The 22,958-nt window shown below is 49.6% G+C and overlaps 6 protein-coding genes across 6 annotated transcripts; 3 read left to right on the forward strand and 3 right to left on the reverse strand.

The window, feature by feature from the left end:
• Positions 1-45: 45 nt before the first annotated feature.
• LOC6589518 (serine--tRNA ligase, cytoplasmic) lies at positions 46-1,790 on the reverse strand. The gene has a single exon (XM_002015156.2). It carries the CDS (start codon positions 1,713-1,715, stop codon positions 210-212), a length of 1,506 nt encoding a protein of 501 aa, XP_002015192.1. The 5' UTR covers positions 1,716-1,790; the 3' UTR covers positions 46-209.
• Positions 1,791-2,091: 301 nt separating this feature from the next.
• LOC6589517 lies at positions 2,092-3,278 on the forward strand. Its single transcript, XM_002015155.2, has one exon. The coding sequence runs from the start codon at positions 2,117-2,119 to the stop codon at positions 3,263-3,265; it is 1,149 nt and encodes a 382-aa protein (XP_002015191.1). The 5' UTR covers positions 2,092-2,116; the 3' UTR covers positions 3,266-3,278.
• A 257-nt stretch (positions 3,279-3,535) lies between these two features.
• LOC6589516 (protein cornichon homolog 4) lies at positions 3,536-4,172 on the reverse strand. Its single transcript, XM_002015154.2, has 3 exons — positions 4,065-4,172; positions 3,682-4,004; positions 3,536-3,616 (listed from the first exon to the last, which is right to left on the reverse strand). Exons 1-3 carry the CDS (start codon positions 4,140-4,142, stop codon positions 3,544-3,546), a joined length of 474 nt encoding a protein of 157 aa, XP_002015190.1. The 5' UTR covers positions 4,143-4,172; the 3' UTR covers positions 3,536-3,543.
• Positions 4,173-4,917: 745 nt separating this feature from the next.
• Positions 4,918-5,715, reverse strand: LOC6589515. The gene has a single exon (XM_002015153.2). It carries the CDS (start codon positions 5,686-5,688, stop codon positions 5,050-5,052), a length of 639 nt encoding a protein of 212 aa, XP_002015189.1. The 5' UTR covers positions 5,689-5,715; the 3' UTR covers positions 4,918-5,049.
• Positions 5,716-6,592: 877 nt separating this feature from the next.
• Positions 6,593-7,855, forward strand: LOC6589514 (ficolin-1). Its single transcript, XM_002015152.2, has 3 exons — positions 6,593-6,622; positions 7,133-7,674; positions 7,732-7,855. The coding sequence occupies exons 1-3, from the start codon at positions 6,593-6,595 to the stop codon at positions 7,853-7,855; spliced, it is 696 nt and encodes a 231-aa protein (XP_002015188.2).
• Positions 7,856-9,979: 2,124 nt separating this feature from the next.
• On the forward strand, positions 9,980-20,900 carry LOC6589513 (hemocytin). Its single transcript, XM_026988226.1, has 15 exons — positions 9,980-10,439; positions 10,501-11,833; positions 11,897-12,561; positions 12,656-13,204; positions 13,271-14,551; positions 14,613-14,697; positions 14,810-15,807; positions 15,866-16,025; positions 16,082-16,337; positions 16,411-16,435; positions 16,534-17,782; positions 17,854-18,646; positions 18,705-19,659; positions 19,714-19,814; positions 19,886-20,900. Exons 1-15 carry the CDS (start codon positions 9,980-9,982, stop codon positions 20,816-20,818), a joined length of 9,843 nt encoding a protein of 3,280 aa, XP_026844027.1. The 3' UTR covers positions 20,819-20,900.
• The last annotated feature ends 2,058 nt before the right edge of the window (positions 20,901-22,958 follow it).

Here is a 22,958-nt window from a genome sequence, read left to right on the forward strand (position 1 = left end):
GTCCCCATAACAATCGTTGGACCTATAAAAGTAATAACAATTGAATTGCATTCGAAGCACAGCTTGATCCATTTTAATTGATAAAAAAAGTGTTCACATAAATGCCATAAATAGTAGATAAGTCGTAAAGATAAGCAAAAGATTTTGAGGACTGTGCAAGCTTAGTTTTAGCAGTTATTAATCATAACGGGGCGCGGATAGGTATTCGGTTAACCTGCAGCTGGATCCTTCTTGCTCTTGTCCTTCTTTCCCTTCTGTTTCTCGGCCGCGGCCAGCTCCAGATCGATGGGAGCGGGCTTGACAAACGGAATCTCATCTTGGAACTTAGCCGGCATGTATTTCTTGAGTGGTTCCGGCACCTTGATGCCCGTCTCTGTCTGATGCGTTTCCAGAATGGCGCAAATGACACGTGTAGCAGCGCACATTGTAGCATTCAACATGTGTACATAGTCCACGGCGGCGTTCATCTTCTTGGTTTGGCCAAAGCGAACCAGCAGACGACGCGCCTGGTAGTCCAGGCAATTGGAGCAGGAGACGAGCTCTCTGTAGGCACCGCTGCCGCCAAACCAGGCCTCCAGATCTAACTTCTTGGAGGCGGCATGATTGAGGGCACCGGACACTATGTTCACAACGCGATATGGAATACCCAGCGACTGACAGAACTGCTCGGCATTGCCAATCATCTCGTCCATCATTTCCCAGGATTTGTTGTCGTGTGGGGAAGTGAGCACAAACTGTTCGACCTTCTCAAACTGATGCACGCGGAATATGCCGCGAGTGTCGCGACCATGGGAGCCTACCTCCTGACGGAAACACGTGGACAAGCCGGCATATTTTATGGGTAGCGAAGCCTCCGGGAGCCATTCGTCGCGATGATAGGCGGCAATGGGCTGCTCAGAGGTGGCAATCAGATACTTCTCGTCGGTGCCAGCCTCCTCAGCTTTCTCGCTTCCCTTGCCCACCACCTTGTAGAGCTCCTCGTCGAACTGCGAGAGCTGGGCTACCTCTTGCATCACCTCCTTGCGCATAAAGAAGGGCGTATATAGGGGAACATAGTCCTTAGCGTACAGCAAGTGCAGGGCATGTTGAATGAGCGCCTGCTCAAGAAAGACAGCGGCACCGGTGAGGAAATAGCCGCGTCCCCCAGATACCACAGATCCTTTCTCGGCATTCATGCCATCAATCATTACAATCAGATCCACATGCGAGTACTTGCCACGCTTTTCGCAATCGCCAAAGGTCCTCTCGACGCGGTTCTCCTCTTCATCGTTAGACACAGGGACCGAATCGTGCAGGTGATTGCCGACCTCTCGTAAAGAGGTGTTTCTGGTCTGCTCCGCCAGCTCCAGGGACTTTTGGTTTTCCGTCATGGCGTCGTCAATGAGCACGCGCAGCTGCTTGATCTGGTTGACCGTCAGCGGCTGCAGAGTTTCGGGAACAATCTCAGTTAGGCTTGTGGTTACCGCAGCAGGCAGCTCCTCGCTCACGGCCCCCACTGGCTCCTTCTTCTTCATCTTCTCGCCAATCACCTTGCTGCACACATTCTTCACCTTGTTCAGGTTGTCGGCCCGATGACGGCACTGACGCCACTCGGTGTCTTTCTCAATCACAGTCTCCACCAGGGCTACATCTTTGAAGCGCTTCTTCTGGTTGTCGCGCACGGCATTGGGATTGCCGCCCTTGTCGCTGCGAAACAGATCCAAATCCAGCACCATATCTGATATGCTCTAATTTAGTTAGTTTTTCGATTCGGTCAGATTTTTGTCGGCGTTTTCACAACGTGGCTGAGTTTTTGCGTCAGCTGTGTAGTGCTGCAAAGTTCCCAAAACCGCGCACGCAAGCACTAAGTTGCAGAAGGTGACGCAAAGATTTCTTAAAAAGATTTAATTTACCTGAAACTGATATTGGCAATTAATGTTTTTACTTTATTTCCGATAGAATTGGAAAGAAAGTAATTAGTTGTCAATGTTTTCGTTTTCCAAATTTCCAAACAAATTAATTCTTTGCGTCACCTTTTTACAAATAGTGCAGGCGAACAGCTGTTCAAAAACAGTCCAATAAAAAAAGAAACAACAAAAAGCCACTAATCAGAATCCAACCCACTTCAACCTCCAATATGGACTTTATTGAGCAGGAAGTTAGTGATTTTCGATCTAGCTGTGAGAAGAAAGTGCCGCATAGTAGAATCATCATTTGTTCCAGCTCCCTGATAAGAGTTGACATCTATCCTGAACGACCAAATCGCTTGATGACTGTCTGCTTGCGGTTCCCTGAGGATTACCCAAAGAGTACACCCATTCTGGTCGAATTAAAGAGTCGGGCGTACTCGGAAAGGCTTCTCACCGAGCTGACCCGCCTAATTGATGACCATGCCCGGGATTATTTGGGAAAACCGCATGCTCTGCTGGTCGTGTCATTTGCCCAGCAATATCTATCGGATAATCCCTTGTGCGTGTGCCTCGACGAAATAAAGCAGTTGAGGGTGGATATCAAGACCCGAGTGGTCTGTCCCGAGCTCGCCGATGGAGAGTCTCCTCATGTGGAGAGTCAACTAAAGTTGCGGCAGAAGAACAACAGCGTCGAGTTGATAGCCAGAGGCGGGAAATATACCTACAGGGTTACGGCAGTCGTCCCCGACAGCTATCCTGTGCAATGTGTGGAGCTGAAAGGCCAGGAATCTAATTTGCCGGCAGTTCTCGTTCGCTACCTCAACGGACAGTCCAGGGAGATCGCCCGACAGTGTGTGGAACCTCCGCATCGCCTAAGCAAAGATGAGTTGGCCAACTTTCGCCCAGCCAAGAGCATGTATCGTTCACTAAAGTTCTGCCTGGAGGCCACCCGGGACTTTCATGTTGAACGTTGTCCCATTTGTGATAGCACTGTTTTGCCCAACAATCCGGCGGATGTTGAGCTGGAGGAGAATGCCGATTCCTACATCGAACGTGTGTACTGTGGTCACGTGTTTCACCAAGGCTGCCTTAAGCAATACCTGGCCGAGCCTCCATTCCCCCGAGGTGGGAAACTCTGTCCCGCCAAGCGACGCCACCCTAGATCTGATGCCCAAACCTACATGGGCAGCAGGGCGGGTTCGGTTCAGGGCGTTGCAGCGTCAGCAGCCAGCTCTAAGCATTTGGATAATGCTGTGTGTGGCATTAAGTTGGCCCACGATCGTTGGGTGGTTAGCGTGAAAACGGCCGAGGCACGCTGGGCACAGAAACAGGCACGCCAGCGTGAGCTGGAGGAGGTGGTGGATTTTCTACAATAAACAAAAGATCAGCTAGAGTGCGTTGTTGAATTTGTATAGCTATGTATTTTGTGATGTCTTATCGAATACGCTTATATTACTAAAAATGGAATAAATAAAATGATTATGAAGTGCGACTAGGTTGGTTAAGTTTTTGAAATTATAAACTCTGTTTATAGAATGCCGAAGAAGTCAAAGACAATAGAGTGTTGAAATCGCTGACTTGTGTAAATTCAGATAACAAAAATGTGCGTTCATCTGGAAGCCCTTTGAGTCGAGCCTTAGTATTAAGCTAAAATTCAAAAGTCTGTGATAATTTCATCATCCTCGTACCGCTTGATGGGATCTCCCTTGATTAGCGATGAAATCAGGCTATGGACAGAAAGATAAACCAAATCGTTAGCTGCTACAAACTGAATTTCGAAATTTGTACTTACCAATACAACCCCACAAAGAACATGACAAAGTAGTAGCCCAAATAGATCATGCAGTTCCTTAAATGCACCTTTAACAATCCACGACTATGTATATCCACGGGGTCGTAGACGCCTAAACTATCCCGCCGCTGACGATGCAGCTCGTAAAATAGCCAAATGACCATGGGCAGATTTAGCAAAAACATTATCCAGTGTCCGCCCAGCAAGAGAAGGCCGCAAAGCAGGGCGTGGGAGCCAAATTTAGGTATTACCCAGAAATTTAGCCGTCGACAACACTCCTGGGCGTTCAAATAGTCGCACTCCAGGTCCGCCAATGTCAGAACCTGTATGAAATTGTTTGTTAATAAATTTTCCATATATGAACATATAGATATACAGCTCACATAATAGATTAGCAGCAGAAGTATGGCCCCATAGACCAGCAGAGTGATGCAGAAGATGGCTGTTTCGGGCAGAAACATAATTGCACTAAAGATTCACTTTTTCACTTATAAAAAAAACTATTTTAAACTATTTTAGCATTTTGCCTTGATTTGTTTTCAATTAAGGGACAGTGTGACCGTCCGACCGATACAGGAACATACCGTCTTTGGAAAATGTACCGTAAATATACTGACGAATTCAAGCAGTATAATTTTCGGTATTTTTGGTATTTTAAAAATTACAAAATAATCAACGTAATCAAATATCGATTATTTTATAATCATCGATATAAATTATCGATTTCAGCTGTCACGACCTATCGAAGCACTGCCATCTCAATCGGATTTGTGGGGAGATTTTCCGTGGCGGCTATTTTGAAGACCAGCGGCGCCCTTTGGCGCAGTTGTGGCCCACTATTCCGCGCTGCCTCAGCCCCCAGACCACCCCGGAGCAACAATCCGACCACAGAGAAGACCCACAATGGCTGCCGGCAACAACATCTTCCTAAAGCCAGCTGAGCAGTCAATGTGGCCGGCGCTGCCCTAGCCAACTCATCCAACTGGCATCCGGCCACACGAACCTGAAGCGCGTGACCCTGGAGTTGGGCGGCAAGTCCCCCAACATTATCCTTTCTGACTCTATCCGTGGAGACGGCCCAATTCGGCCTCTTCTTCAACATGGGCCAGTGCTGCTGTGCCGGCTCTAGTCGCCAGCTCGGATAGTCGGATAACTGATAGCCGGCGGTAACATGGTTTTATTTGTAAAATACCTGTCATCCGATTAAGCCAAGCTGAAACAAACCAGAAAGAGCGATTATTTTTACCAGGAATTTTTATTCATCTCAAATTCGAGCGCGATCCCTAGTAAAGTAATCAGTGGAAATCTAATTGAAAAGTATTTTAAAATGGGGAGAGGAAGATTTCTGCTGCTGGCAAGTTGCGTATACTATTGGTATCCGTAGACCATCTGGTGGATTTCCACATCTCTGAGCATCGTCAGGCGGTCGCCGTAACCGCTCTGCAGGAGCTGGTACTCCAGCTCATCGTCAACGGTCAGCACCTGGTGGAGGGGCAAAGACAGATGATCATCGGTGCGCTCGTACAGCTTGCGTGCATTCCAGCGAAAGAGTTCCACTTCTTTGATAAATTTCGAGTGCTTCTTGAGAAACCGCTTCTTTACGTTTCCGGAATGAGTAAGATTGAGAAGGTGACGTTCCTCTACTAAGTCATTAAATGCTTTCAGCAGACGCATCATAATGAAGCGACGATAGCGTCGCTTTACTTCCGAGATGGGCATGTCATTCTTCTCCTGCTCCCTGTCTATCTTTTTCGTGTAACTCCAAAATGTCATGAATAGGATGAGTGACACTTTAAAAGTCACAATGTAGAGCAAAGCAAACATGGGGCCCACTTTCAGGTCGGTTAGCTGCTTCTTCCACCACAGCAGATCGCAGTTGCTCTTCACGTAGCTATAGTCCAGAATCCCCACCAGCATCACGAACATAATGGTACACTTACTCAGGGTATCGTGGTTGTGGCGAAACAGGCAAATGATCTGCCGACACCACTCTTTGATAAAAACCATTCTGAAACGGACCTTAAGTTTTATTTTAGTGACCGAAAGCTAATTACGAGGTAATGGTTCTTACGCACAATCGAAATTTTTCGGATTTAATTTAGATTTGAGTGTTACAAAAATGTGTATATACAAATACATTGGACGAAATTTGTGTATGATCTATCAAAATTTAGTTTGATTTCAAAGTCCTTTCAAAGTGGCAGGTTACTTTGTTGTTATGATGCTAGTACCTAAAGTACGAATACAAAATTTCGAAAACAAGTTGTTCTTGTTGAAAAAGGACGTCAGTTAGCAGCGCATCGAATTCAGAAAGCTGGAGAAGTCTGATAGTAAGTACGATAATATATTAGTCAAAACTTATCCTCGGAAGAATTCTAAGGACTATGACCGCGGCTCTACATTTATACCCGATACTCAGCCCGAGGGAGAGTGTGTGTGTGAGAGACAGAGAATGAGTTAGCGAGTGGAAGGCGTTACGTTACCTTGTAAAAAAAAAGAGAGGCACATTTTTAATTTGAGCCGACTCGCTCGATGCGATGCAATCGAGGCAACAAACAACAACACATACCTTGCCACCATCCGATCGATTTCTATAGCACATAATCCCAAAATTGATCATATTTATCTTAGCTTATAGCTTGTGTAATTTACGTAATATATTTTATGTGTAGTTTGCTATTGGTATTCGCGAAATGGAGGCATTGATTTTTTACCAAAATATAATTTCATAAAAATCGGTCGAGCCGTTTATGAGATTTGTATATGTATATTAGATTTGATCTGTTTCCATTTATTGGATTGTATTTCCATAGAGAAACAAAGACCGGTGGCTTCTGATTGAAAGTTCAATGCATTGCAATGCTGGCATACGACAGACAATGAACCCATATCATCGCAGTGAAGTTCAATAATGTCGATTGCGGAATCATATCCAGCTAGAGTAACCAAATTTGGTATCCGCACTTCTGTTAGATCTCACTATAAAACGTATATCTCAGAATTTCGCCCCACCCCCTTCCGCCCCCACAAAGGACGAGAATCTGTTGCATCCACAATATTGCAGATTCGAGAAAACTAAAAACGCAGAATCATAGAGAATGACCATATCTATCCAGTTGCTGAATTTGGATCAGATCGGATAATTTTTATAGCAGAAAAGAAAAAAAAACAATTTTCAGTGGCTACGCAGCGCCCGACGTCACGCTCAGACTGATTTTCTGTCTCTCTCGCACACACTCTTCGTCGTTTCGTTTAATATTAGCGCCGTCTGCCGGAGGAGAGCCATACTGACTTAGTATCGGGTATAACTGTAGAGTTGCGGTGTCCGCAGCAACTCACAACGTTCCCCCTCGTTTTTTCTGCAAAAGCACAGGTCTAGCAGCAGAAGTGGTAAATCTTACAGTATAGTTGTATTTTATTTAAAAAATAGCAAAGAAAAATCTACTTTCAGAGTTTTGTAAACACATCACACAGTGGTGATGTTCCTTATAGTACATGTCCTTTTGATCCCAGTGCCCACGGTATATATACCGTACAGGTAGGAAACCTAGAACCTTTTCAAGTTTCCTGCGATGCAAAGATCGCTGGTCCCGGTTGGACTGTGATAGCCCGTCGAACAAACGAAGATCTGTACTTTTTTCGCGCCTGGCAGGCGTATAAGAGGGGATTTGGGAACATCACAGGCGACTTTTTCATAGGAATGGATAAGCTGCATGCCATAACAAAGTCACGGCCCCAAGAGCTGTACGTACACCTGGAGGATTTCGATGGAAGAACGAGATATGCGAAATATAATGAAATCATCATCGAAAGTGAAAATGATTCGTATCGGATGTCAAGGCTGGGAAGTTTTAGTGGAGATGCCGGTGATTCGATGCATAAATGCAGGAATCAAAAATTTACGACCTACGACAGGGACAATGATTCCTGGAAAAAAGGTAACTGTGCAACGGAACGCAGGGGTCCCTGGTGGCACCAAAGCTGTGGAGATAGGTATGTAAATACATAGATACATATTTAAATTTTTTGACTTAAATCTCATAATTTCAGTAATCTTTTCGGCTTGTATGTGAGGGGAACCGTTTCTGGCATGAAGTGGAATGGAGTGACATGGGACTCTTACCGAAATGACTATTCAAATAAAATAATTCAGATGATGGTTCGTCCAATATGAAGATGCTTTATTAAGAAATTAAATATATATTACACTGCAACGTATTCCCTTAATGTCGTACAAAAACCCAAGCCAAAGTCATGGCTGGAACTTAAAGTCGCTCTCAAACCGGAAGTCCTTTTATCTGGTTATACTCTAAGTAACAAAAATTACCCCATTGTAACACCCCTATCTTTGGGACGCACTAAGTAATTATTAAGATTGGTGTTTCTTCAAATATTCTCAAACAATCGAAAAAAACCAAACGATATCTGTGAAACCTTCAAAAATAAAAGAACAATGAGTAGAGATGCAGTATGAATGACTCTGATAACTCCAGATCTATTTTTCCACAGCTCAGTGTTTCTGGGTATAAAAACCACGGCCCAGAGAAACTTCCTCTTAGTCGTAATTCTGTGATTGATCCGTGGAAAAGTAGAGAAAAGTGAACACAAGGAATAACTCACAGGTCCTTGCAAAGGACTCAACCCAGCTGGTCCATGGATACAGGACTGTGCATCCTGGCGGCATCCCTACTCAGCAGTGTGATCTGCTACAGTGTGGAGCCAACACGTACCTGGGTGGCCGAGTAAGTGAAAGGATAACCAATTGGAGATCGTCTCTCAATCTTTGCGTTTCCAGCAACCCGAACTGGGGTCCCAAAAAGGCACACGACATTTGGTTCAGCCAAGTGAAGAAACCCTTTCCCAACTGTCCCGAGTACAAGTTTCCGATAAACACCGATGTGAACTGTGTGAAGACGCCGGAGGGCGGCGAGTGCGAAGTCAGCTGCATCGGCAAGAACCACTTCTATGGGGAGCAGCCGAACGTCCGCAAAATGATTCTTTCCTGCAGGCGCGGCACCTGGGGCATTAAGAACGGAGCGCCCACGGCAAAGACCATACAGCACTGCGATGGTGCTTGCATCTGCCGCAACGGTGGCATTTGCAACGGCGAGAAGGTGTGCCACTGTCGCAAGGGCTACGGCGGAGTCAGCTGTGAGAAGTACAAGGAGTTCGCGTGTCCGGAAGAGCCGCCTCAGCTGCCCAGGAATTCGAAAACCGTTTGCCGTGGCGACACCTGTGAGGTACAGTGCTCCAGAGGATTTTCCCTCGCCGATGGCCGCAGTCGGGTTCTGCTGAAGTGTGAGGGTACCAAATACATTGATTTGGCTGGAGGCCACACCAAGATATCGGATTGCGAGGGTAAAGAAACAGCGGGCAACAGGCTCTTCCACTTAGACGGATATTGTGAAAAACTCATCATTTTCCAGCAACATGTTCTCCGGTTTGCCTCAACGGCGGCAAGTGCATTGCGGCCAATGTCTGTGAATGTCCACCCAACTTCCGGGGCAAGCAGTGCCAGTATCCAGTCTCTAGCTGCAACATAACCACGTTCAATGGCAACTTTCAATGCGACCACGCCCCAGATCGCTCCGAGTGTAGGCTGACCTGCCCATCTTTACCCGGAGTCAGTGTCCAGGGTACGCTGCAGTCGCTATACGTCTGTGATTACAGCACTGGCCAGTTTCAGCCCACACCAGCGGTCAAGTGCATTTATCGTAAGTGTTGCATTTTCTTATCAATATCAAAATTTCTGTAACCGATAAGATAATCAGAATGTGAATGAAACTTTTTCTTTGCTCTTATTTGAACAAAATATTTCTGTTTGGAACAGCTCCTAATAGAAACATTTCGCAGCACATCAGCACTTCCGACACGCAGACAAATGGAACAGTAACCATAACTGGTGGACACGTCCTCCCATGGCCGGATAATCTGTCCGAAGCCCCGCAAGGATATTGTTGTGGCACCAAAGCCGTCGGTTTGCAGTTCTTGGAATGGTCGAAATATACGAACCTTTGACGGATTGCTGTATAGGGTGCCACTGAACTGTGCGTAGGCACACTCTGGTCAGTGAAAAGATCTATGGGGCATTCCATGTGTCCATTAAGAGCCCCTCAAGCACATCGCCAGTGACTATTCAGATCCAATGGCAGTCCGTGCAATACACGCTGGAGAATCTCAGTAAGTGTGGATAAATATGCTCCCCAAAGAGGATTTTATATGAGATTATATTACAGATGGAAGTATGACTCTTTCCACGCCCAGTAAGAAGCTTTCGTTGCCCGTCCAGGTGCTGGGCATGAAGATAGTGACGTTCGCTCAGCACATTGAAGTCGACCTTGAGTCGGTGGGTCTGCAATTAATCTGGGATCACCATCAGCAGCTCGCGGTGCACGCCAGTGTCGATCTCTGGCAAAAGTTGGGAGGTCTCTGTGGGCATCTCGATGGCAACTGTGACAACGATCTAATGAGCCGATCAGGCAGCGGGTCCAAGGCAATTCGCACTTTTACCGACAGTTGGCGCAATGCTGACCAAACGTGTGTCCTCGAGCCCGATGAGGATTTGGCTCAGTGCCACGGAGATCGCCATAAGAAGGCGGTCAGCAAGTGCAAGGATCTGCTGTACAATCTTAAGCTAAAGTCCTGTCTGGAGCAGTTCAACCAGGAGACTCTACTGCGTACCTGTATCAGTGACCAATGTGCCTGTGATGATGGTCAGGACTGCAGCTGCAATCTCCTGCAGTCGCTGGTGGACGAGTGTCGGTTTGAGGGCCTTGAGCCAGCCAAGGATTGGCGCAATCTTCAGCTGTGTCCCATCAGCTGCAGCGGTGGCCGCATCTACCAAACGTGTGGTCCGCAATCGCAGCCCACCTGCGAGAATGAAGGAGTGCCCCGAAGGCAAGCTGCAGTACAGGGACACGTGCATCGAACGAAAGATGTGTCCCTGCGAGCTGCGGGGACGAGAGTTCCAGCCCGGGGAGAAGCACCAAAAGGACTGCAACACGTGCCTCTGCCATTCGGGGAAGTGGCAGTGCACCGACAACAAGTGCGACAAACGCTGCTCGGCCTTTGGGGATCCCCACTATCGCACCTTCGATGGCAAACGTTACGATTTTCAGGGCCGCTGCCTCTACTTCCTGCTCAAGACTTCCAGTCGTTCAGTGGAGGGCGAAAACATCAAGTGCTCTGGGGCCATCGATGAAGCTGTGGAGCCATCGCCCACTGGACACTCCTGCACCAGATCGATAGTTCTGCGTTTTACCCTCAGAGATGGCGGTCCAACGGTCATCAAGCTGGACCAGAAGCTCCATAGCTCTGTCAACGGTGAGGCTGTGACGCAGCTCCCACTGGAGCTGGGCAACTGTGAAGTGGTGCTTCGACTGGCCAGCCATCATTTCCTGACGGTCACTTTTGACGACGGCCTGGTGGTGTGGTGGAACAGCCAATCGACAGTTCACATTGATGCACCCTACAGCTACTTTGACAACACGGCCGGGCTCTGTGGCACGTTCAACGACAACACGAAGGACGACTTCCTCACGCCCGACGGTGACTACGAAGGCACCGCTGTGGCGTTTGCCAATAAATGGCGGACCAAGGAGATGTGCGCAGAGCCAGAGCCACCCGTGGCGCCCACACCCTGCTCCGAGAATCCCCAACAGCTAAAGGTAGCCGAAGAGATTTGCTCGCTGCTCAGATCCGACACCTTCTCGCCCTGCCACTGGGCTGTAGATCCTACCAGCCACTACGAGGACTGTATTGCCGATATATGTGCCGCCAAGGACTCCACCACAAGTCCGGCTACAACCAACAAGGCCTTGTGCGAGCTGCTTGCCGACTATGCCCATCTTTGCGTACGGAATGGCATTCACACCAGCTGGCGGCAATCGATCAAACAGTGCTCAATCAAGTGTCCCGATGGCCAGGAGTACGACGAGTGCGGTGACTCCTGCGCCTTGAGCTGCCACGATCTGCAGCATCGAGATCAGTGCAAGCGCCAGTGCATTGAAGGCTGCCGCTGTCCCAAGGGACACTTCCTCAACGACGAGCAGGAGTGTGTTCCGCAGAAGGCGTGCTCATGCCACTACGAGGGGATTAGCTTCAAGCCAGGCTACAAGGAGGTGCGACCGGGTCCTCGGGTCCAGCAATTGTGGTAGATATATATAATATGAGTAATGGATGAGATATCCAATCCAAAGCCAAATGTCTTTTCTAGCACCTGTTTGGATGGCCTTTGGCAGTGCCACGATGCGGACAAGGATGACTTAATCGTTTATCCGCCATTAGGCAACCTTCGCAAACAGTGTGCCAAGACTCCCTACGCCAAGTTCGTCTCCTGTGCCCCCAAAGAGCCCAGGACATGCAAGAACATGCATGACTTCAAGCCGGACACTGCCGCCTGTCGTCCCGGCTGTGTCTGTGACGATGGCTACGTGTACGATGTGACGCGCCAGCAGTGCGTGCCATCGGAGAAGTGCTCCTGCTACCATGCGGGAAGGAGCTTTGATGACGGCGACACCTTCAAAGAGCTGTGCAATCTGTGCGTTTGCCAGGGTGGCTCCTGGAAATGCAGCCGCAACGATTGCGAGTCCTCTTGCAGTATCTGGGGTGACTCTCACTTCAGCACCTTCGATGGTAAGGACTTTGACTTCCTGGGCGAGTGCGATTACATACTGTCCAAGGGCGTCAACGATCAGGGCCTTGGCTTCTCCATTGTCATACAGAATGTACTGTGCGGCTCATCGGGTGTGACGTGCTCCAAGTCCTTGGAGATCAATTTGAGCGGCAAGGCAAGTGAGGGTAAGGGCCAGGGTCAGGAGCAGCTAAAGCTGAGCGCTGGCGGTATTTATGCAACGGATTCCAATACATCGACTATAGCAGGTTAGTACATATTGCATCGACAAACCATTTTATAAAATGTTGGGTTCTTTGGCCAAAACACATTTCGACTCCGTAAATATATGATCTCTTGTAGGTCTTCGCAAGCAGATAAGCTCTCATTCCTCCAGCTCATTCCACATCTACAAGGCGGGAGTGTTTGTTGTCGTCGAGGTACTCTCCTTGCATCTGCAGATCAAATGGGACGAGGGGACCCGCGTCTATGTGAAGATTGGCAACGAGTGGCAGGGCCGTGTTGCCGGACTATGTGGCAACAACAATGGCAATAGCTTGGATGACTTCAAACCCCCATCGGGGGGACAGGAGACAGAGCCCACGCTCTTTGGTCACTCGTGGCGGACGCATCAGCAGTGCGTGCTGCCCCAACAACTGTTTGATTCGTGTCAGCGGAATCCACAGCGTCGTGCCTGGTCCGAGTTGCAATGTAGTGTCCTGAAGTCGCCCCTATTCGCAGCCTGCCATGTGGAGGTGCCGCTGGAGCGTTACCTGAAACGCTGCATCTTTGACACCTGTTCCTGCGATCAGGGTGGCGACTGCGAGTGCCTCTGCACGGCTGTGGCTGCCTATGCCGATGCTTGTGCCCAGAAAAGCATCAACGTGCGTTGGCGTACGCCCCACTTTTGTCGTGAGTACTACAGATCCTTCATCTTCCCTTGATATCCCATGCTAAGATCGTCCCCTTCCCGGTTAGCCATGCAATGTGATACCCATTGCTCGGACTACAGTGCCTGTACTCCAGCTTGTCCTGTGGAGACCTGCGATAATCTGCTAGATCAGGGAGATTCGGGGCGTTTGTGTCATCACGAGAACTGCGTCGAGGGCTGCCTGATCAAGCCCTGTCCGCCGGGTCAGATATATTTAAACGACACCCACACGGTGTGCGTGCCCAGGTCGGAGTGCAAGCCAGTGTGTCTGGTGCGGGAGGACATCACATACTACGAGGGCGACATCACCTACACGGATGACTGTGCCACCTGTCGCTGCTCCAAGAAGAAGGAGGTGTGTAGTGGCAAGCCCTGTCCACCCGTCGTAACCACTGAAGGACCATCTGTCACGGGCACAGGAACAGTGCCAAATCAAGATCGGGGCAAGAACTGTGTGCGCGGCTGGTCGCGTTGGTTGGATCGTGGCTCGAGTGCGGGTGGCATTAATCTCAACGATGTGGAACCGCTGCCCAAGTTCGATCGCTTCGAGTCCATTTACGGCACCTGCAATCGGGAGTACATGACCAGCATCGAATGCCGCGTTAAGGACACCAAACAGTCGTACGACCTTGTGGATGATAATGTCGTCTGCAACCTGGATCGGGGTCTTGTCTGTGTGGGTAAATGCCACGACTACGAGATTCGAGTACATTGCCTGTGCGATGATGATGGATACACCACCGCTAAGCCCCCACCGCCGCCACCACCGCCGCCACCACCCACAGAGATTTGCGATCCATCGTTCCAGATGTTCAAGGAGTACCCTGGGGACTGCTACAAGTATCTGCGCTGCGAGCACATTCCCGGGAATACAAACTGGCACTGGGTGCCCGGTTCTTGTGGCACCAATCTGATGTTCAATACGGCCATCGGTGCCTGCGATCAGGTCTCAATAGTATCACGGATTAGGCCGGAGTGCCGCAAGATAACCGACCGCTGTCGCGACGATGAGGAGTGGAACGATTGCGCCAACCAATGCGAGCACACGTGCCACTTCTTTGGCCAGCAGTTGATTAAGCGAGGGCTCTGCAATCCCGGCGAACACTGCAAGGGCGGATGCGTGCCTAAGAAGCGGCCGGATTGTAGGGCCCTAGGTAAGTTCTGGCGCGATGAGAACACCTGTGTGGATCAGGATGACTGTCCTTGCCTGGACGACGACAATGATAAGTACGTGCAACCACATGGGATTATTATCAATGATCAGTTCGACTGTCAATGTGTGTTTAATCAATATGTGTGCGTCCCAAAAAAGACCACCACGGAGGCGCGTAAGTAAATATACTTACCCGGAATGAGGCACTTCATTGATATTTCCTTCTTCATTTTCAGCACCGATTGGAGGTCACACCACGACTACAGCATTACCTTTGATACCCACAACTCTTACTCCGCCTGTATTGTGCCCAACAAATAGGTACGTATAAGCAAGATTTTTCATAAGGCACCAAAAAGTTGTTCTTGGGCAGCTGAGTCGGTCCCCAGAATAATGCAGTGTTAATACAGTGATACCTCTCTTTTCTGTGCAGCATGGTTCGCTTCTTTACGAGGGAACCCTCTATAAGCGACAGTGCCTTCAGTGCTTCCAGCTCGCTGAGCAACGACCACGTGGCGCATTTGGCCCGTCTGCACCGTAAGCCCAAGCTCAATGCTGGGGCTTGGACACCGAAGATCAGCGATCAGTCGCAATATTTACAGGTGGACTTTGAGCGGCCGCAAGGCATCTATGGACTGCTCATTGCCGGCGATCCACACAATGACAACTATGTGACGCTCTTCAAGGTGCTGTACAGCCTGGATGGCGAGGGCTATCACGAACTGATCGATCAACGAGGAGAGCCACAGGTGCTGATAGGACCTAAGGATTCGCGTGTGGCCCGTGCGCATGTTTTCCAGCGCCCCATCGAGGCCAAGTCTGTGCGTCTCTATCCTCTGAGATGGCAGAATGTCATTGCCATGCGCTTTGATCTACTGCTTTGCAACCATGTGCCAACCACCACAGCTCCAGTGCCCGATAGGACGACGCCTCTGCCGCCCACGAAGCCACCACTCGACAGGCTGATCTGTGACGACCCTCTGGGTGTGGACAACGGAAAACTGCAGCCCCATCAAGTGACCGCGAGCAGTATTTGGCTATCCTCGCAGGTTGATAGCCAGGTGGGTCTCTTGGACCTGCTGCAGTTCCGCTCCCAGCTGGGCTGGCGTCCACTGGCCAACAAGCAGGACGAGTATGTGGACTTTGATTTCCTGGAGCCACGCAACGTGACAGCCGTACAGACACGGGGCGGAGTCCACGGCTGGGTCACCGCCTATCGCGTACTCTTCTCCCTGAACAGGCTGGTGTGGAACGAGCTGCCTGGACCGAATGGAGATGCTCATATCTTTGAAGGCAATCGAGATGCCCAGGGTATTCAAACGAATGGCTTTGTACGACCGCTGGTCACACGATATCTACGACTGTTGCCCACGGGATGGGAGAAGAACATCAACTGGCGCATTGAGCCGCTGGGCTGTTTCCTTCCTTACCGTAAGTGATAGAGATATACAATCATGATAGGCTCTTCATCAACTTCTTACTTATACAGCCAACACTACTAAGCCCATTCTGCGACCCTGTACCGTCTGCAAGGGCATCGACCTGCCGTCTTTGACTGGAGGCGATTGCCCTTGCAGCGATGGTCTCTTTTGGTCTGGCTACAAGTGCATCGAACGTAATCTCTGCCCCTGCATCGACAACTTCACGCCGTAAGAATCTAATTGAGAAAGTATGTACTTCGTGGTCTAGCTGTTGTCTTTTATAGCTATCCCATTGGAACGAAATTCGAGAATAAAGACTGCGAGGAGTGCGTCTGTCTGTTGGGGGGAATCATCAGTTGCAAGCCACAGACCTGCCCACCCTGTCCGACCCACATGCAGCGTGTCCGCAATGGCTGCCACTGCGGCTTTGCCCCACCAGCGGGGATTGTATTCCAAATGAATGGTGGTGCAATCACGTCCAGAATTGTGCCGATGATGAGGATGAGACATGTGATCCTGCACAGACAACGCTGCAGCCACGTAAGACACTTAGACTCAGACAGAGTTCCATTTTTAATCCGTGCCTAATGTTTTTCCCTCTGTTCCGGCACAGCCACCACCAGAAAACCCCCTACAGAGTGCCCTGTTATCGAGTGTCCCCCCGGTTACACCGTCAAGATTAGGGGAAAAATACCAAAAGTATTATCCGAAATGCTCTTGACCTCTGTTTCTACAGAAAATGATGACATCGATCAGGCCATCGAGCCATTGAAGGAGTGGCTATCGCAGCTGCAATCCTCGGAGAACCCAGAGATTGCTTCAGTGGTCCGTAAAGTACTTTCCTTTTTAACTGCCACTGAAGGGGAGGAGGCGGTGGTGAAGCCTCAAAGCGAGTCAGGTCTAACACTGGAAATGTTGGAGCTTAATGAATTGCCTTTGATTCCACAAAGGCCAGAGACAGAGGCCTCGCCTGCATTGCCACTGGGAATCATTGAGCTTCTAAAGAAGATTGGCATTGCACAACCCACGATTTCCGATTATTCGGATACGGATCAGGCAGGGGATGAGCTAGAGCTGGACTCGGAGACACTGTTGCTAGTAAATGGCGTACGTGGAACCAAAGATAAATCAGAGTTGAGCTTGTACGGATACAACTTCCAGCTGCCACGAGAGCTGCAGGCCCTGATGGGTCTCACTCCTTACATTGCTACCAGAGATCTGAAGAATATGGAGCTTTGCGACGCCTTCTGCTGCCTGCCCCAGAGCAACAAGACTTGCATGGATCCCAAGTGTCCAGAGGGTTACGAACCAATCGTTGATACTTCCAGCATTGGAGCCGGAAAGTCTCCCATCTACACCTGCAGACGGTCACGGATACCAGACGATACGTGCGACATAACCGGACGTATTTTCAGCACTTTCGATAGTACCGTCTACAAGTATGACATCTGCAGCCACACCCTGGCGCGGGATACGGACGGTAATCGTTGGTCCATCAGCACACAGCTCCAGTGTGCCCCAGATCAGCCGAGCTGCGGGGCCAAGACACTGATCATTAGCGACCAGCAGAGAGGTATTACCATCAGCATTCTGCCCAACCAGCGGGTGATCTTCAACGGCTATGAGTTCAGTGTACGCGATTTGGCCTTGGTAAACGCCATCCGGCGATCCTTCGTCATCAGCCAGATAGGTGAGACCATTGTGGTCGTTTGTCGCCAACACAAGTTCTGGGTGCAGTATGCGGCCAGTGGGAACATAAGGATTGGTGTCTCCCAGGACCTGCTCGGCCGTGTGGATGGGTTGTGTGGCTTCTACAATGGTCGAAGTGATGATGATAAGCGTACCCCTCAAAGATTACATGTGATCAGCAGCACAGACTTTGGGGATGCCTGGTATGACCGCAAGGTGCCACTGGACAAGTGTCGGCCGCAGGTCTGCCCCGTGGATTTGCAGCAACGAGCCCTACAAATGTGCCAAGCAGTCAGGTACGAGTGCGATCCCTTGTTAATGTAGTGCATCCTTCTACAATATCCTTTTCCTTCTTTATCCCTCCCAGACATCCCTCGTTTGGAGCCTGCAGCGTCTCGGTTAACATCCAGGACTTCCTCAGCCGGTGCGTGGAGAATACCTGCGAGTGCCTGAAGGCCAATGCCGGTGCCGAGGGCAGCTGTCGCTGCGATCTTCTGCAGCAATTCGTTGGTCAATGCCTGGCCGTCAATCGACACTTGCAGCTGACTAGCTGGAGGAGTGTGCACCGCTGCAACCAGACCTGCCGTCCCCCTCTTATACACCACGATTGCTACAGGCAACGCTGCGAACAGCAGTGCGGCGACCTCCAGAGCGGCCAGACGGCCAGCGTTTGTCCATCCATACCAAGGACCTGCTTCTCCGGATGCTACTGTCCCGAGGGCACTGTGCGGCGAGGTGAAGAATGTGTGCCCATCGAGGACTGCAAGGACTGCAAATGCACCTTGTTCGGGGCCAGCAAGTTTGTCACATACGACGGAAGCAGCTACAGCTTCAAGGGCAACTGCACCTATCTGGTTACCAGGGATCTGCTCCTGCCAGGCAGCTACCATTTCCAGGTCTATGCCACCATCAAGCCTTGCGGTCCCACGGAGACGGAAAGCTGCGTGCAGGCGCTGCATGTGACTGCTGGAGAGAACACTCTCCACATCGAACGACACGCGCAGGATGTGAAGCTGTTGGCTGATGGCTATCAAGTCTCCCTGTGGCCTCATCAGTCCACCTGGCTGAAGGTGATTCAACAGAGGGAACAGCAACTGATTGTGCAACTGCCACAAGCCAAGCTCGAGTTGATTGTGAATCTGAATACACTGCAGTTTCAGGTAAGCTCTATTAACTGTTCTCTATCCTACCTCAAGCTCATATCTCTGCCTCCTGTAGCTGAGTGTTCCTTCGGTACGGTATGGCAGTCGCATGGAGGGTCTGTGCGGCAACTGCAACGGCCTTAGCATAGACGATTTGCACATCAATCCCCTTAAGAAACCTACGGATCAGCGTCCCTTGGGGTTGATAGACTTTGTCACCAGTTGGCAGATAGACGAACCCCGGCTGGGCATTAACACGCGTCCCTGTCAGGGCCATCAGATCTGCAAACCCCTGCCCCGGGAGCGCAATCTTTGCTATCACCTGATCGTACAGTCGGGCATCTTTGACCGTTGTCCTTTGCTCGTAGATCCGCTGGCATTCATTCAGGCCTGCCAGAAGGACACCTGCACTGCCACCACGGACAAGCAGGTGATCTGTGACGCTCTCAGTGCCTATGCAGCCGAGTGTAACGCTGCTGGCGTCTGTGTCGACTGGCGTCCCTTTGCCGAGTGCCCGGCACAGTGTCCGCCTGGATTGTCCTACAAGTCCTGCGATTGCGACGTCAACTGTGACACTGGCGTTGATCGTGTTGATCAGAGCAATCTGGCGATCATTTTCAAGGGACGCTGCCTGCATACAGAACGTCACGAGGGCTGCTTCTGTCCCGATGACAAGGTACTTCACCACGGCAAATGCGTATCCCCCAGCAAGTGCATAACCTGCGGCGACGGCCGTCACGTGGGCGACGTTTGGCAGCCGGATAAATGCACAAATTGCACTTGTCTCGCCAGCGGACAGGTCAGCTGTGAAAAGGAGCAGTGTGGTCGCGATGCGGATCACATCTGCCAGAAGGGCTTTACTCAGGTGGTGCTGCAAAGGGATTACGAGTGCTGCCCCACTCGCATATGCGTGGGAAACATTGAAAAGCCTCCTGGACACGTTTGTGAGAAGCCCAAGTTGCCCGATTGCGGTCCAGACCAGCATCGAATTGTGGACAAGGATGTCAATGAATGTCCCATCTATATATGCGGTGGGTTTTTTGTTTTCTGATATTTTACTGTAATCATTTGTGTTCCCTTTATAGAATGCAAGCCCAAGGTTCAATGTGAGCCTACTTCTCCAGTGAAACTACGACCAGGAGAGGAACTGCAACCCGTAGACGACGGTTGCTGTCCCGGACAACGAGTTGTCTGTGTGCTCAGCAAGTGCCCAAAGCCGCCTGCAGTATGCGATGAGCATCACTATGAACTGATCTCAGAGAAATTGCCCGGAGACTGCTGTGCCGTACACAAAGTGTGCCGCCCAAGGATAAGTGCCTGAGTCATCACGACAATGTGGTGCAAGCCCATCGAACAGGCGACAAGTGGCAGGATCCGCTGGACCCGTGCGTCTCGTACGAGTGCGTGGTTATCGGCTATCTGTTGCAGACAGTGAACACCATTCTCAGCTGTGACAAAAAGTGTCCGCTCGGGTACACCTACGAGCACACGAATAGCGCCAAGTGTTGCGGCTCCTGCGTGCCAACGGGCTGCCATCACGATGGCAAACTGTACAAGCCAGACGAGCAGTGGCGCAGTCTGGACAAGTGCATCACGTACACTTGCGTGTCCCTCGACGGTCAGCTGATCAGACACGAGTCGCACGAGACCTGTGCGGATGTCAGCCAGTGCCCGCTTGCGGATCTTGTGGATAATGGCGGCTGTTGCAAGCAGTGCAAGAGTAGGCCCCCGACGCTGGATAAAACAGGCTGTCAGGCCGTATCTCTACCCCTTCAGCACACGGTTAGGCTGATCAGATACAAGAGCCAGGATCATGGGCAATGCTTCAACGAGCAACCGATCCAGGGTGTCACCCAGTGCGACGGTGCCTGCGATTCGGCCTTCAAGTACAATCCGCTTTTGATCAAGTTTGAGGATAAGTGCAGCTGCTGTGCCGCCACGGGTTTGAGAACCGTCTTGGTGAAGGTAAAGTGTGCCGATGGAAACTATCTAGAACAGTCCCTGGAAGTACCCACAGGCTGCAGTTGTGAACCGTGCAACAAACACCATTTGGCAAAAGTGCAGCCTGTTGAGGAACCGAAACCCGTGTCTGTGGGTGAGCTCTTGGACAAGGAGAAGGAGAACGATGATGAAGAGGAGATTAATCTGCAAGACTTACTCGATCAAAGCGGTGGCGTAATTACACGTTAACCGGAACCATCCATACCCGGATAATATTATAGATTAAAAAGTATGAACCAAGATAACTAACTTAATAAAAGGCTCCTACGCATGCGCATCGTTAAATTTTACAAAAATCTGGAACCCTTTTTTCTGAGATATAGCCTTCCGAAGGTTTTGATTTTGCATTTCATTAAAATACTGGTTTTTCCGTAGGCTATATTTTTGCTATCCGTCAGCCGATCGGAGTGCGGCATGTCTTTTCGTGATCGGGAGAGTCGAGATTTTGATGCCGTTTGATTCTCTGAATCTTCATGGTCCTGGGAGACTTGGTCCTGCACCGATCTGCCCTTATTTGTCTGAAATATAGCCTTCTGAAGATTTTTATTCGTTAGAATACTGGGTTTTCTGCACGCTATATCTCTGCTATCCGGCATCCGATCGGAGTGCGGCATGTCTTTTCGTGATCGGGAGAGTCCTGCCAATCGACTGTCTTCGGAAAAGGGGACTTCCATTTCCTCACGATTTTCGCAAAAAATCATGATGGTTACATCATTAAAATTGCAAAAAATCGGCCTCATTTTCACAGTCGAGATTTTAATGCAGTTCGACAGTCTGGATTCCCACGATCCTGGGAGACTTGGTCCTGCACCGATCTGCCCTCATTTGTCTGAAATATAGCCTTCTGAAGATTGGGATTCGTTAGAATACTGGGTTTTCTGCACGCTATATCTCTGCTATCCGGCATCCGATCGGAGTGCGGCATGTCTTTTCGTGATGGGGAGAGTCCTGCCAATCGACTGTCATCGGAAAAGGGGACTTCCATTTCCTCACGATTTTCGCAAAAAATCATGATGGTTACATCATTAAAATTGCAAAAAATCGGCCTCATTTTCACAGTCGAGATTTTAATGCAGTTCGATAGTCTGGATTCCCACGATCCTGGGAGACTTGGTCCTGCACCGATCTGCCCTCATTTGTCTAAAATATAGCCTTCTGAAGATTGGGATTCGTTAGAATACTGGGTTTTCTGCACGCTATATCTCTGCTATCCGGCATCCGATCGGAGTGCGGCATGTCTTTTCGTGACCGGGAGAGTCCTGCCAATCGGCTGCCATCGGAAAAAGGGACTTCCATTTCCTCACGATTTTCGCAAAAAATCATGATGGTTACATCATTAAAATTGCAAAAAATCGGCCTCATTTTCACAGTCGAGATTTTAATGCAGTTCGACAGTCTGGATTCTCACGATCCTGGGAGAGTTGGTCCTGCAGCGATGTGGCCCTATTTGTCTGAAATATAGCCTTCTGAAGATTTGGATTCGTTAGAATACTGGGTTTTCTGCACGCTATATCTCTGCTATCCGGCATCCGATCGGAGTGCGGCATGTCTTTTCGTGATGGGGAGAGTCCTGCCAATCGACTGTCATCGGAAAAGGGGACTTCCATTTCCTCACGATTTTCGCAAAAAATCATGATGGTTACATCATTAAAATTGCAAAAAATCGGCCTCATTTTCACAGTCGAGATTTTAATGCAGTTCGACAGTCTGGATTCCCACGATCCTGGGAGACTTGGTCCTGCACCGATCTGCCCTCATTTGTCTAAAATATAGCCTTCTGAAGATTGGGATTCGTTTGAATACTGGGTTTTCTGCACGCTATATCTCTGCTATCCGGCATCCGATCGGAGTGCGGCATGTCTTTTCGTGACCGGGAGAGTCCTGCCAATCGGCTGCCATCGGAAAAAGGGACTTCCATTTCCTCACGATTTTCGCAAAAAATCATGATGGTTACATCATTAAAATTGCAAAAAATCGGCCTCATTTTCACAGTCGAGATTTTAATGCAGTTCGACAGTCTGGATTCCCACGATCCTGGGAGACTTGGTCCTGCACCGATCTGCCCTCATTTGTCTAAAATATAGCCTTCTGAAGATTGGGATTCGTTTGAATACTGGGTTTTCTGCACGCTATATCTCTGCTATCCGGCATCCGATCGGAGTGCGGCATGTCTTTTCGTGATCGGGAGAGTCCTGCCAATCGACTGCCATCGGAAAAATGAACTTCCATTCCCTCACGATTTTCGCAAAAAATCATGATGGTTACATCATTAAAATTGCAAAAAATCGGCCTCATTTTCGCAGTCGAGATTTTAATGCAGTTCGACAGT

The sequence above is a fragment of the Drosophila persimilis genome, unplaced genomic scaffold (genome assembly GCF_003286085.1).
Source record: "Drosophila persimilis strain 14011-0111.01,24,50 unplaced genomic scaffold, DperRS2 tig00000191-arrow-pilon, whole genome shotgun sequence".
Lineage (NCBI taxonomy): Eukaryota > Metazoa > Arthropoda > Insecta > Diptera > Drosophilidae > Drosophila > Drosophila persimilis.